A 15,519-nucleotide genomic window follows, 5' to 3' on the forward strand; every position below is an offset into this window, starting at 1 on the left:
CAAATACTTAGCACACTGACTTTCTTATTAATGCTTTCATTCTCAGGTCCGCCTAGCTATTGCAGAGAAAGGCTTAATATGTGAAGAGCATGACGTCAGTCTACCGCTCACAGAACACAAAGAGCCGTGGTTTATGAGGCTGAACCTGGGAGAAGAGGTACCGGTACTAATCCATGGGGACACCATCACAAGTGACTACACCCAGATTATTGACTACATTGAAGATACGTTTGTAGGAGGTAAATATTATTATATCTTCTCATGAAGAAATTAGTAGCAGCTGCAAAAGTGACATGTCAAATGAAAAGAATGTGAATATTTAAAATGATGTGAAGTTAGCGCCCCAGTGATGTGATGTGAAATGCCATCTGTCATATTACCGCTGAAGAAGAACATTATGCATTTACCATAATGGTAGATCTGAATGAGCAGGGCTATCATCATCAACCAGTAGGATCAGCACCGCAAGAATTTGAGCTACTGTCCCCTTACAGTTTACATAATGATCTACTAGCTAATCTGCAGCTCTCAGGTGTTTCACTCAAAAGTAAAGCACCAAAAAAAGAAACATCATCAACTTTATTGTGCATCCTCCAAGCCATATTTACAATAAGGAAGGGTGAGGAATGGTGGGTACTCTGACCAGGATGGACTTACTCAGAACTATCATTAGGGCATTTTCATAATGTTCCTTACTGGTATGATAAAGCCCATCCACATTCAAGTGCAAGTTTATTATTGTGACTGTAACCAAGTACTACATAGTTAAAACGTATACATAATAACAGACAGAACAGCAAATAGAGACAAAAAAACAAGTGCTGGTGTTAAAACACTATGAATAGAATCTTACTAGAGTCCTCATCAACTAGTGGGATAGAGTCCAAAATGTATTATTTTAGGTGGTCATCAAGGGAACATACCCTTGATCATTGCAGAACACCTAAATGTTGAAATCACATCTTGTTTGTTGTGTCAATAATTTACTTTTGCAAATTCAGTAAAAAACAAAACAAACAAACAAACAAAACAAACAAAAAAAAAAAACAGGTAGCAATGACCTAAAGATATATTTCTTAAAAGATGTCTAACAGGTATCCACTGTTTTAGCTGAGTATATTTTTCATAGCAGAATTTGATATACTCAGTCACTGAGACAAAATAAGCTTGGTAACTCTGGACCCCAATTTTTATTAGAGAATGAGACAAAAAAGGTGGGTTATCATTCAATGTTAATCTGGTTCCTTCTATATAAATTATGAGCTGTCTATGGACATCCATGCACTGCAGAACATATTGACTTCTGTTTAAAGAGTTTGGGAAGAAACAGGCAAATGAATGGATTTATTAAGGTTTGTTTCAGTGGTTACTTTAAATATAATGGCAGGACTGGTTACAATGACACTCTGTCTTCATGGAAGACAAGGGAGGAGGGTTTTACATGTAAAGCCTTAATATCAGAAATCCTTTTGTCAGAAGTGGTGGATACAAGGAAGAGAATCTTCCAAGACAGGGACTATATAGTTCTGCTGAAACAGTAGGCTCAAAAAAGGGTTAACTTTTCTAAGATGAAATTTAAATCCCAAGGAGGAATAGGATCCTGGATCATGGTCATATGGTGCATGTACCCCTTCCCGGCCAAAAAAAAGAAAAAAAAAAAGAAAGCTTTGTAGACTTCTAAGAAATGTCAAAGACAAAGAGTCTGAGCCTTGATGCCACAAGGCATACTTTTATAGAAGAATGACTCAAGCTTATATGTCAGTAATCTGAGAAAGGTAGTACAAGACTGCAGGCACTGAGTCTGTAAAAAGGGTTTTGAACCACCCTATGCAGTTAGGATGAATCCCTGGACATCGGTGGAACTGGATTAACCATGTAGTTATTTGAAGGAGATATGAGTGCAGGTGAAGCTAATCAGATGGGTAAGTTAGCAGGGTACTGAGAGTTTTCAGATGCAGAGGCTTCTGCAGAAGATGACACCATATTGGATGGAACAGCACTTTTTGAGGCCACAACAGGGCTATGAGAAGGACTCTAGACTTGTTTGTTTGTCTGGCTTTCTGAATGAAATTTGGAATAAGTGGAAATGAGGAACATGTAAAGCAGTCCTGGGATTATTTCTGTAAAAGAATATCGAAGTGACATACCCCATTAGAGCAATGAAAGACTAGAAGTTGCTGTATTTAGCACTGGTTAGCGCATTCGTTTCACAATGTTTAAAACTTCATCATTGTGAAATGAAAGCACTAACCAGTTTTTATTGTTTTATGTATTAAAGTGGTGCTTGCACCTTTTGAGTACTTGTATACAGTCTACAGTCATTCTTCAAGCTGTTTTTACATTCGTTGACTGCCTTTGGGATTTTTCACTTGGTTTTGTGAGTTTTTGGCTTGTTTGTATCTGTATGAAGTTTCAAAGATGTTAATCAAATTCCATTTCAAATTGCAATTGTACTGACAACAGCTCTCCCTGTGAGCCATTCATTAGTTTAATCTGTGCATTTTATCCACTGAGAAAAGTAGCCTTTCAGGCATTTTATGACCTGACTGCTGCTGCTACTCTAAAAGACACACCATCAATGCAAGGCTTTTAAAACATTAGTAAACAGAGTATTTTTTTTTTGTTTCTTTCATTTCATATTTTATTCTGTGGTGATTGTGAATCATGGCCATCGACAACAATTTTATGACGTGGCTTCTACTATAGACTACATCTGAGTCAGGCAAACAGTAGTGGAAAACATATTTCTCTTTCTTTCACGTTTTACTGTATTCTGATTTTTGAATACTAGCCTGGTGTAGTGACTTTCTGACCTGCTAGTAATTCTATAGAAAGCAAGTATGTGACAGAAGGTTGGAGTATTAGTAGACATACTCTTCCATTCCTTTTTCAGCTTCTGGTTTGATATGTGCTGATTTCTGAATACTACTAGACAAATGCACTATTTTTTTATGAGCAGGCTGCTTGTACATCTGTAGAAGCACGAGTGATGCAAAACTTAAAAATTAGTATACACTGATGGCCCTTTTCCTTGACTCAGCTTTCTTTATTTTAGATATGAGCCAGGAGCTGTGGGCATAGTTTCCCAATCCAATGTAAGTCAGAGTGGAACACAAATCCAAGAATTAGTTTATCCTAGGAGCTGAAATAAGACTGGAACTGGATTTACAGTACATTTAAAAGTAAAATTGCATTGTGGGTGGGAATGAAAGTGACGTGTTGAAGTGGGCATAACTTCTGTCAGCTTAACTTGAACCTTAATTTTAAACACTGGGATTGTCCCTTTAAGAATGCCCCTCCCCCCACATTAGGATAGAGGCATTTTGTAGTAACCCTAAATACTGAGATTGGAATCTGGAATGGAGTCACTACCAGAAATGCATTCTGCATGCCTGGAAATCATTATCTTTTGAGACATCGGTTCAGTAAACTAAGACCATTGTAACTTGAAAGACTAGTACAAAATTTTCATATAGAAGCTATCATGGACAGAGATAGATCATAAAAGTCATGTCTTCTATCAGTCTTAGTGCTCTGAGACAGACCGCCATTGTGGCTGACTGAGAATAAAAAAGTTGGGACTCTATGTCTTGTAAAGAAGGAATTCAGTCCAAAGGGAAATATGCTATGTACATTATTTGCACAGCTGCAATAGCCATTACGCTGCCAGGGTTGTTTCCTGCCTAGGAAACAACAACCGACCAGCTTCAAACAGCTCTGCCCTCCCATCTCTTTCACTCTGACTGCTGATTAATTAATCCCAAAGAGGGAAATCATCAGTCAGAGTGAAGCTTTTTTCAGTACTTTCTTACTGCCTCAAGAAGAAGCATCTCTTAGCAGCTCATAGGAGGTGCAATCGGCTAAAAGCCTAGTTTTTGGCAGATAGGTCTCAGTTAGGGAAGCCCTTCAGTCAGAAATTATTGCCCTTTTAAGAAAAATAAGATTTAATCAATTTTTTTTTTACAAAAAGTAGTATTTCCGCTTTAAGAATCATCATCATCTTCATCATCAGTTCCCCTTTTTCCCCATTTTCTAGTTCGGTTTAATGAGTTATTGCTGAAAGTGCCTTATTTGCAGTGAAACTCAGAATCATGCACTTGTGCAATACAGTAATTGTACATAGTTGCTTTTCCAGGAATATATGCCTGCCTGGAGAATATTATAGAGTATTTGCATTAAATATATTTAATGACAGGTTTAATGGCAATAAGTTCTTTAAACAGCAAGTGTGGTGTCTCTGTAAATTTATTTTCTCCTTCTCCAAATATTTATGCTTCAAAATTGGGTTTAATGATTCAGTGAGTGGACAAGTATTCCTAATAAGCAGATGGTCTGTTTGCAGTATGTTACAGTGCTTTTCAGAGTTACACCATTTTTTAATGAATGAAATCCAATTGCATTTCATTCTAAGTAGTCACGGAAAAATCTAATCAGTTTAAAAAGCATAGAGCATAACTCTACTTTAAAATTCATGACTTAGAAGAAAAATTGGTACTTACGTATTATCGCAACCACATTTTTGCTTTAATACCGCTTGCTTCCCGGTGTGCGAATGTAACTATATATATATACATATATATATATATATATATATATATATATATATATATATATATATATATATACAGAATCACACTGACAATGTTAACTTTATTTAAAATCATTGTTTAGATAGGAAAGACAGTATAACATGTAAGAAATGAGTGCTTGTTTCAAGCTATGCTGTTTCCCCAACATCATGTCACTGGAAATACATTTTCCTATAGCAGTTATGTGTAACACATGTTCCATATCTCAAGCCGCGAGCCAGTAAATGTTGTTAAAGTGAAACTTTGACATTTTGCAGACAATTTCTCCCCATACTACCAAAAACTGTAACCCAGCGACTGAGCCATCCTCAAGTATGCTTCCTAAATCATCCAGAATACATCCACAAATATGCTGCCCACAGCATCTGGAAGACATCCACAAGTAAGCTATCCCAAACCTCCAGAAAACATTGCAAGAGTAACTACTCTCCAAAAAAATAAATCTGCTGCTGTCAAATGCTATACAAAACATCCAGAAAACATTGCAAGAATTACTAGTATCCCAAAAAAATTAAATCCGGTACTGTCCAATACTATATACATATTTATCATACTACAACCTAACACCACATGTCATATTCAGTTTAGCTGCCATCGTACAAGATGTTTGCCTCTTTTTAATTGTTTAATCTGTTATTCTGTTTCACTTATATTATCATACTTATCATACTACAACCTAACACCACATGTCATATACAGTTTAGCTGCCATCGTACAAGATGTTTGCCTCTTTTTAATTGTTTAATCTGTTATTCTGTTTATAAAAGCTTATTTACCCAAAAACTGTGCTGCTCCACATGTTATTCTCGTACAAATATACAGTCAGTGTTGTAATACTCCTACTTGCAGTACACCAGCAGTACAAAGAAACATTTCCCAGGCGTCCTTGATTCATTTTCAGTACGACGGCAGTGCAACCAATGTTGAAGTACACAAAGCAAGATTCACATTTCCGCGTACATTTAGGTTATGAATTTGGGACAAACAAGCTTGTTCCCAACAGAAAACATCCCATTCACCTTATTTTATTCCCACAATCTGTTTTTGAGCCAAAAAGCGTATTACTGTATCCGCAAAAATCTGGTTGCAATAATACATAAGTACCAAAAAATTATGTTGACGGTATCATGTAGCATCAGCAAACATACCTGAGGATTCAATAAGAACCCTGCCACTGGTAATAAGAGCTGTGACAAAAAGGGGACTGTTTTGAGGTGCAAAGAAAATGTGATTCAGAAACATGTTAATCAGGATAAGAAGACCTCATTATTGGATAATTTGCATGGAAGGTACAAATCAACACTTTTCTATTGTATTAATGAAACCAAAAGGAGCAACTAGGCTGATGCAGAGTCACAAGTAGAAATGAAAGGCAAAATCCTCAGGTTAAAATCCAAATGAAAGGCAAAATCCTCAGGTTAAAATCCAACTTTAATTCCACTGCAGGTCAGATAAGCGCTTTCACTCATTCATTTGAGCTTCATCAGATCATGTAACAAAGACCTTCAAGTACTTAGGCTACATTTATACAGTTAAAACATCTCCTATTGGCTGCTTCTTGTTACATATTCATGAGTTAATCTAAGCTTAAAGATATATGCACATATAAACACACTGAGATGTATAAAATGAATATAAAAAAAACATATAAAAAACATATAAAAACTCTCCATGAACACTCAAGATGCTCTAATAAATATGTATATATATATGTCAAAAGAAATCTATTTCAAGGGGTAAAAACATATATGTTCCATCATTTATTATAAAATCTACAAACATTCCTCAGTTTGTTTAACATAGGTTTAATGGAGGCTCTCTCATTGAGACCTAAACCCCTATCTGCTCTCAATCTAACTATCCACATACTCTCCTTACTCTCAGTATGGTTCCTGATGTCACCTCCTCGTATACTGGGTTTAATATTCTCAAGAGCTCTAAATAGGAAATAATGTTCAGGACCTGCTTGGGCTACGTGCTTAGCTAAGGCATTGTGAGGTGAAGCCTTCCTAATGTGGTAAAGATGTTCTCTTATCCTGTCTTTAAAACGACGATTGGTTTTGCCAACATAAAATGCATCACATATTTGGCACACTGCCAAATAAACTATATGAGTAGTATCACAGGTAGCTACAGCACATATGCTAAAGTTAGTGTGCATGTCAGGATGTTCAAAAAATGGACTGGGGTCAAGAGAATTACAATAATTACAGCATCCACATGGTTTTGTGTGTTCAAGAGGCATTGACCATTCATCCCTTTTTGAATAACATAGCATTCTCCTTAAATTTAATTTGTTCCTATATAAAAAAGAGGGTTTAGTCCCCACAAGTTTACCGATGGTGTCATCAGTACAGAGAATAGGCCAGTGTTTCGTAATAATATTCTTGATTGCTGGACAATCAGTACTATATGGTAAAGAAACCCTTACATGAGTTGATCTATCATCTCTACCATTGTCTGTTGTAACGGATCCACCAGTAATAACTGGTCCAAAATAAGGGGCTGCTCTGTTCAGTCTAAGTTTATTGACATCTAAGAGATTCAACTCAATCTCTTGTGAGCTATAGCCCTGTTCTTCTAGCCTTATCTTGAGGTCACTCACTTCATTTAGGAAGCCTTCTTCTGTGGCATTTAGCCTAGAGGTTCTCATCCCCTGGCCTCTAATGATATTCTTAAAAATATGCTGTGGGTGCATACTATCACGCTGTAATAGAGTATTAAAATAGCAAGGTTTCCTATAGACACCTGTATTAATCAAACCACATGCTAACTTCTTTATATACAAGTCAAGAAATTCTATCTTCTCTCTAGAATGATTCATACTGAAGGTTAAATAGCCAGTGAGGTTGTTCAATATAGTATGGAACACAAACAAATCATCAACACTGCCTCTCCATAAAACAAAAACGTCATCCACGAAACGTCTATAAAATGTTACATGTTGTTTAAGCATTTCTAAATTAAAGAGACTCTCAAATTCCCAAAATGCCAAAAACATGTTTGCATAGCTGTTGGCACAAGGTGTGCCCATGGCTACGCCACCTTGCTGTTGGTAAAACTTGTTGTCATAGGTGAACAGATTGTTATTCAAAATGAGTTCAAGGAAATGTACAATGAGGTCTACTTTAACTGATGTATATTCGCTATGTAAGAGTAGATACTCAGTGATATAAATCAGGCCTATGTTATTTGGTAACACAGTAAACAAGGACTTGATGTCAAACGTTACAAAAATCAAGTTATCAACGTCACAAATGCCACCTAAGCAGTCATACAAATCTGTTAAAAACTGTTTGGAATCTTTCAGTACAACTTTGTTCTTATTTAATATAGGTCGCAAATGTTTCTCAACATAGACAGAAAGGTTTTCAGTGATCCAACCCTGACCAGACACTATGGGTCTCATTGGTGGGTCAATGGAGTCTTTGTGAATCTTAGGTAACCCATGTATTGTTGGTACAAGTGGATTCTTAACGAAGAGATAGTCAAACAATTCTTGATCCAAGATATCACCTTTCAACATATCTAATAACATATTGTTTACGTGACTAATAGTGGCTTGCACTATTTGTTCGTTAACTTGTAAATAAAAATCATCTTCCAAGAGTTTAATCATAGCATCATGATATTTGCTAGTGTCCATAACTACTATCCGACCACCTTTATCAGCTGGTTTGATGGTTATGGACTGTAAGGACTGGAGTTTAAGTAAGCTAGTCTGCTCCCCTCTAGTCAAATTACCATTCTTCCTATATTTCTTTAGAGAAAAATATTCATGCAAATCATCCTCAGTTAGTTTCAAATATGCCTCTACTAGCGGATGATTAGGTGGGACAAAGTTGCTAAGCTTCTTAAACTTTGGTGGTCTAGTAACGTTATTGTCTGTCAATTCACTATCAGTTTTATCATGAAATAGCAGTTTAAGCATAAGATTTCGACAGAAAAGTCTCATGTCTACTACAGTGTCCGTAAAGTTACTGTGTGCACTTGGTATAAAGTTTAGGCCTTTACATAATAATTTCTCATCACATTCAGTCAACAAATATCCTGAGATGTTATGTATCATAGAATCTGCTGGTATCAAAATTTCAGCTGTATCTAATTTACTTTGTTCTTCCACATCTTCTTTATTGTCTGATGTGGTACAAACTCTTCTGATAATTTGCGTTTCTGTCTCCCCCTGCTCATAGAGCATCCCCTTGTTATATTCTTGTCCTTTCGGACTGGGAGGGGAAAAGGGAGCTCACTTACTACTCCTGTAGTGATGGTGGTATGTACTTTGTGAGGTAACTTAGATCTCACTATGCCGTCATCTACTGACAACCTCTTATTGATCGGTCCCTTCACAACATGTACTGCTGGATATAAGTTAGTTCTGTCTGCACTATTATTCACAGTAGTAGGCTGACTAACTTCTTTATTGTTTGTATTAATAGAGCTGGAAAGACCGAAAGGACAAGAATATAACAAAGAATAGAACAAAGTAAATTAGATACAGCTGAAATTTTGATACCAGCAGATTCTATGATACATAACATCTCAGGATATTTGTTGACTGAATGTGATGAGAAATTATTATGTAAAGGCCTAAACTTTATTCCAAGTGCACACAGTAACTTTATGGACACTGTAGTAGACATGAGACTTTTCTGTCGAAATCTTATGCTTAAACTGCTATTTCATGATAAAACTGATAGTGAATTGACAGACAATAACGTTACTAGACCACCAAAGTTTAAGAAGCTTAGCAACTTTGTCCCACCTAATCATCCGCTAGTTGAGGCATATTTGAAACTAACTGAGGATGATTTGTATGAATATTTTTCTCTAAAGAAATATAGGAAGAATGGTAATTTGACTAGAGGGAGCAGACTAGCTTACTTAAACTCCGTTCTTACAGTCCATAACCATCAAACCAGCTGATAAAGGTGGTCGGATAGTAGTTATGGACACTAGCAAATATCATGATGCTATGATTAAACTCTTGGAAGATGATTTCTATTTACAAGTTAGCGAACAAATAGTGCACGGCACTATTAGGCACGCAAACAATATGTTATTAGATATGTTGAAAGGTGATATCTTGGATCAAGAATTGTTTGACTATCTCTTCTAAGAATCCACTTGTACCAACAATACATGGGTTACCTAAGATTCACAAAGACTCCATTGACCCACCAATGAGACCCATAGTGTCTGGTCAGGGTTGGATCACTGAAAACCTTTCTGTCTATGTTGAGAAACATTTGCACCTATATTAAATAAGAACAAAGTTGTACTGAAAGATTCCAAACAGTTTTAACAGATTTGTATGACTGCTTAGGTGGCATTTGTGACGTTGATAACTTGATTTTTGTAACGCTTAACATCAAGTCCTTGTTTACTGTGTTACCAAATAACATAGGCCTGATTTATATCACTGAGTATCTACTCTTACATAGCGAATATACATCAGTTAAAGTAGACCTCATTGTACATTTCCTTGAACTCATTTTGAATAACAATCTGTTCACCTATGACAACAAGTTTTACCAACAGCGAGGTGGCGAGCCATGGGCACACCTTGTGCCAACAGCTATGCAAACATGTTTTTGGCATTTTGGGAATTTGAGAGTCTCTTTAATTTAGAAATGTTTAAACAACATGTAACTTTTATAGACGCTTCGTGGATGACGTTTTTGTTTTATGGAGAGGCAGTGTTGATGATTTGTTTGTGTTCCATACTATATTGAACAACCTCACTGGCTATTTAACCTTCAGTATGAATCATTCTAGAGAGAAGATAGAATTTCTTGACTTGTATATAGAAAAGTTAGCATGTGGTTTGATTAATACAGGTGTCTATAGGAAACCTTGCTATTTTAATACTCTATTACAGCGTGATAGTATGCACCCACAGCATATTTTTAAGAATATCATTAGAGGCCAGGGGATGAGAACCTCTAGGCTAAATGCCACAGAAGAAGGCTTCCTAAATGAAGTGAGTGACCTCAAGATAAGGCTAGAAGAACAGGGCTATAGCTCACAAGAGATTGAGTTGAATCTCTTAGATGTCAATAAACTTAGACTGAACAGAGCAGCCCCTTATTTTGGACCAGTTATTACTGGTGGATCCGTTACAACAGACAATGGTAGAGATGATAGATCAACTCATGTAAGGGTTTCTTTACCATATAGTACTGATTGTCCAGCAATCAAGAATATTATTACGAAACACTGGCCTATTCTCTGTACTGATGACACCATCGGTAAACTTGTGGGGACTAAACCCTCTTTTTTATATAGGAACAAATTAAATTTAAGGAGAATGCTATGTTATTCAAAAAGGGATGAATGGTCAATGCCTCTTGAACACACAAAACCATGTGGACGCTGTAATTATTGTAATTCTCTTGACCCCAGTCCATTTTTTGAACATCCTGACATGCACACTAACTTTAGCATACGTGCTGTAGCTACCTGTGATACTACTCATATAGTTTATTTGGCAGTGTGCCAAATATGTGATGCATTTTATGTTGGCAAAACCAATCGCCGCTTTTAAAGACAGGATAAGAGAACACCTTTACCACATTAGGAAGGCTTCACCTCACAATGTCTTAGCTAAGCACGAGCCCAAGCAGGTCCTGAACATTATTTCCTATTTAGAGCTCTTGAGAATATTAAACCCAGTATACGAGGAGGTGACATCAGGAACCATACTGAGAGTAAGGAGAGTATGTGGATAGTTAGATTGAGAGCAGATAGGGGTTTAGGTCTCAATGAGAGAGCCTCCATTAAACCTATGTTAAACAAACGGAGGAATGTTTGTAGATTTTATAATAAATGATGGAACATATATGTTTTTACCCCTTGAAATAGATTTCTTTTGACATATATATACATATTTATTAGAGCATCTTGAGTGTTCATGGAGAGTTTTTATATGTTTTTTATATGTTTTTTTATATTCATTTTATACATCTCAGTATGTTTATATGTGCATATATCTTTAAGCTTAGATTAACTCATGAATATGTAACAAGAAGCAGCCAATAGGAGATGTTTTAACTGTATAAATGTAGCCTAAGTACTTGAAGGTCTTTGTTACATGATCTGATGAAGCTCAAATGAATGAGTGAAAGCGCTTATCTGACCTGCAGTGGAATTAAAGTTGGATTTTAACCTGAGGATTTTGCCTTTCATTTGGATTTTAACCTGAGGATTTTGCCTTTCATTTCTTCTTGTGACTCTGCATCAGCCTAGTTGCTCCTTTTGGTTTCATTAATATTATTCAAGTTTTTCTGGAGCACTGGGCGTTTATCCTGTTTGTCAGCAAGTGGTTTGTTCCACTTTTCTATTGTAGTTAATACTGAAGGCCCATGCATTATGTTGGCACAGGTACCCCCCCCATGCACTGTACCACACACATGCACACATTCAATTACGCACATACACACACACTCTGACATACCTGTTGTCTCTTAGTGTACAGAATATCCCTTATGTAGGTTCTTATTGGGTCTATATTATAACACTGAAGTCTTACAACTTTGAATGTTATAATATCGAACCCAGTAGAGCGAACGCTGGAAATAGCGAATCACTATTTCCTCGACTGTGGAGCGAAGGTTACAGACCAGGTTAAGGTAAGTGTGCAAACAAAGGTGAGTGTGCGATTGGGCGTGGGTTAGGTGAGTTAGGGTTAGGGCACGGGTCAGGTAAGTGTGCGATTGTGTGGACGTGAGAGTTAGGGTGGGGTAGGTGAGTTAGGGTTAGGGAGCGGGTAAGGTGAGTGTGCGATAGTAACGGACCTTAGGGTTAGGGTTGGGTTAAGGTAAGTGGATAGCTAGTGGTGTATGTATGGTTTAGTGTAAAGTTTTGTGAAGTGTGTGTGTGTGGATTATTTATTTTGGTGTGCTTGTGTTGTGTGTGTGTTTGTCGGAACAGCAAATTATTTCCCTGGGAAAAAACTCGCTATTCTGACTGTTCGGTTTTCTGGTGTTTCGCTCTACTGGGTTTGATATTACAACATTCGAAGTTGTAACTCTTTGATGTTATAATATAGACCCATTCTTATGTTGTCCCTGTCCTTACAAATCACTGATCCTTACAGTCCATAAATAATTCCAGACATTAAGAGTTTCGTTTTTTTTTATTGTTTATAAAATTCATCTTGATGCTAGAACTGTTTCCCCATTAACTTTTTCAGTGAGTCCAAGTAATGGTTTAAAATTCTCCCTGGTGTTTCCTAATATTCCGCATGGCTTTGTCCCAAATCCTCTCCCACACAGACATCACATCATTCTCTCAACTGTCCCTGATTTTACAGAATGCTCCTGCTTTTGCCCCTTATATGCGCTCTGCCCCTTGTCCCTTGTAACTCATGGATGTTTGCAATCAGTGAATGAAACCAGAAATTAGAATTTCATGTTTGTTATTGTTACTATGTAAAAATTACTCTTATACACCGGCTTTTCAATTAGAATAGGGGGTTAAGGCACATGCTTCCTGTGTCAAGGTACAAAGTTTGAAGCTTCCTCCTTTCATTTAACTTGTTTTTGTATTTTCAAAGACTTAAAGGTAATATGTTAGGACTAACTCTGGTGTCCATTGGTGGTACAGAGAACTAACCTTCTGCTAAAGAGGGGTCTATATTAAAGCATCAAAGGATGAATTCAATGAATCTCTATTCAGCAAGACAACAGCGAATGTTTATTTACGGGAACGTCCCTATCAGCAAAAATCAAGACAGCGAATAACATTAGCTGGTCAACTACAATTAAAGCATATGCACTAAGAAAAATATCACCATCTAGTAGTTTATTGTATTCATTCAGCATTCTTGTTCTCCTTCTGGAATGTTGTAGCATTTTCTTCAGTTTTCCTTTTCTAAAACCTACCCTCCCATCTTAACCTTTTTTATCTTGTGTAACAAAAATGATTGATGATTCATCCTCTGTGTGCTTAATATTGTTGTAGTCTATTTCTTTTTATTCTTCTTTTAAAAGCCATATCATGTATGTTTACTACCTGATTAATAACTATAAGAAAATAAATAAGACTTTCAGGGACAATCCAGGAGGAAAAAATGATCTGATGTGTTAATTGGCAAGGTGATTTGTTATGTTTTCCTAAATGTAACTCAGTCAGAACTGTATCTATGTACAATTGTTCTTTTGTAAACATGGAACTTTTCTCCCCGGGCCTCCGCTGAAATTTCCTGGTAAACAAATATAAAAATAAATAAATAAATAAATAACTAAATAAAATGTAAAAGGGTTATTTAAAAAGGGAAATGAAAGAATAAACACAACAATGACTTCTAATTCTGTTAGATGTAAAGGTACGTATAGTTGTGGGATTTGTAAATGTTGTAAGTATATGATGAATAATCCATATTTTGTGGACCCTACTACAGGTTACTGATTTGTTAATAAGAAGAGATATACTTGTCAGACGTGCAGTGTTATACATGTTTCTCTGTGATGCATGTATGTCATTCTATGTGCTCAATACAAATAGGAAACTTTTCAAGAAGAGAGCACAGAATCATTGTTACTCTGTTTATAGGTTCATAGGTAGGTACTAGGCTATCTGCCCAAGGGCATTTATAAGCCTAGCCAGAGTTTGTCGGCTTTCACCTCCCCATTGATTAATTAACTGATCCTCTGTCAAGAAGAGCCAATGAAGTGATCCCAGGGGTGTATTTTCTGTTACCCATCCACTCGTCAAGGTTTCTCTTGAAGAGTGTTAGTGAGGGGCTCTGCCTGATGTCATTTGGAATTTTGTTCCAAAGCATGGGGAGTCTCTGTGACAGGAATCTGTCCCTTCAGCATGTTCTGTTTATTGTTGTGGTAAGGTTTAGCTCACTAGAGTGCATGGCTCGCAGTGACTTGGATTTCTTTAGGTGGAGCATGTCTATCAATTCTGAGTTGGACATGGCTTTGGAAGTCAGGCAGAGATCACCTTTGAGTAAGTGATATGCCACTGAGTACAGCCAGAGTTTTTTAAGTTGGACTGCATAGGACATATGTTTGAGACCAGTAATCCTCTTGGTGAGGTACTTTTGTGGTCTTTCCAGCTGTTGGAAGTGTCTTGTGAGGTACATCCCAAATGGGGCATTGTACTCTATGATGAGTCTAATGAGTGACGAGTAGAGGGGCACTATAACCTCTTTATTTCTGGATGCGAACCCTTTAGTAATTAGATGGGCCACATAGAAGGATTTTCTAACTACTTTGGCAATATGATTGTCGAAGGAGAGATTACTATCTACCTGGGTCCCCAGATCTCTTTTTACCTCTTCTGTATTAAGGGGGCTGCCACCTATGTGGTAATTCGTTGGTGTTTTGTTTTTCCCAAACAGGATGACTATGCATTTTTTGGCATTTAGCTTGAGGCCATGACTTTGGCACCAGGTGTCCGTCTCAGTAAGGCCCTTTTGGAGGATGTCCGTGTCAGCCGGAGAATCATTTATGGCTCCCAGTTTGCAGTCATCAGCGAACTTGGTTAGCCATAGTCCTCCTGTGTTTGCATGTACTTCTGAGAAGTATATGCCAAACAGTAGGGGTCCCAGGACCGAGCCTTGTGGGAAACCACTTGTGACTGGTTTAGTGTCGGACCTGGAGCCTGCTATTCTTACCATGTGAGTTCTGTCTGTAAGCCAGTTGGCAACCCATCTCGTGACTTAGGGGTTTATGTTCAGGCTGATGAGTTTTCTGTAATACCCGAGTGGGAAATAGTGTCAATAGCCTTGGTGAGGTCAAGGTAGGCTGTGTGAGCCACCTTTCCATTGTCTATGGCCTTGGTGACTGTCCCGAAGAAGTTAACCAGGTTTAGTAGGCATGATCTGCCCTTAACAAAGCCGAACTGGGTCGGGTCAAGTGTTTGGAGGTTCCCAATGTCTTTTGTTAATGAGTTCCATGATGATGCACTCCATAGCCTT

At 37.2% G+C, this 15,519-nt stretch overlaps 1 protein-coding gene across 2 annotated transcripts in view; it reads left to right on the forward strand.

The window, feature by feature from the left end:
* Positions 1-15,519, forward strand: part of GDAP1L1 (ganglioside induced differentiation associated protein 1 like 1) — a 494,626-nt gene that overhangs the window by 215,060 nt on the left and 264,047 nt on the right. For both annotated transcript variants that reach the window (XM_044089994.1, XM_044089993.1), the window contains exon 2: positions 47-239. In XM_044089994.1, coding sequence (XP_043945929.1) covers positions 47-239 — 193 coding nt within the window. The remainder of the gene's footprint in view (positions 1-46; positions 240-15,519) is intronic.

Source organism: Protopterus annectens, chromosome 12.part0, assembly GCF_019279795.1.
Source record: "Protopterus annectens isolate FY-2018-M chromosome 12.part0, PAN1.0, whole genome shotgun sequence".
NCBI classification, from domain to species: Eukaryota; Metazoa; Chordata; order Ceratodontiformes; family Protopteridae; genus Protopterus; species Protopterus annectens.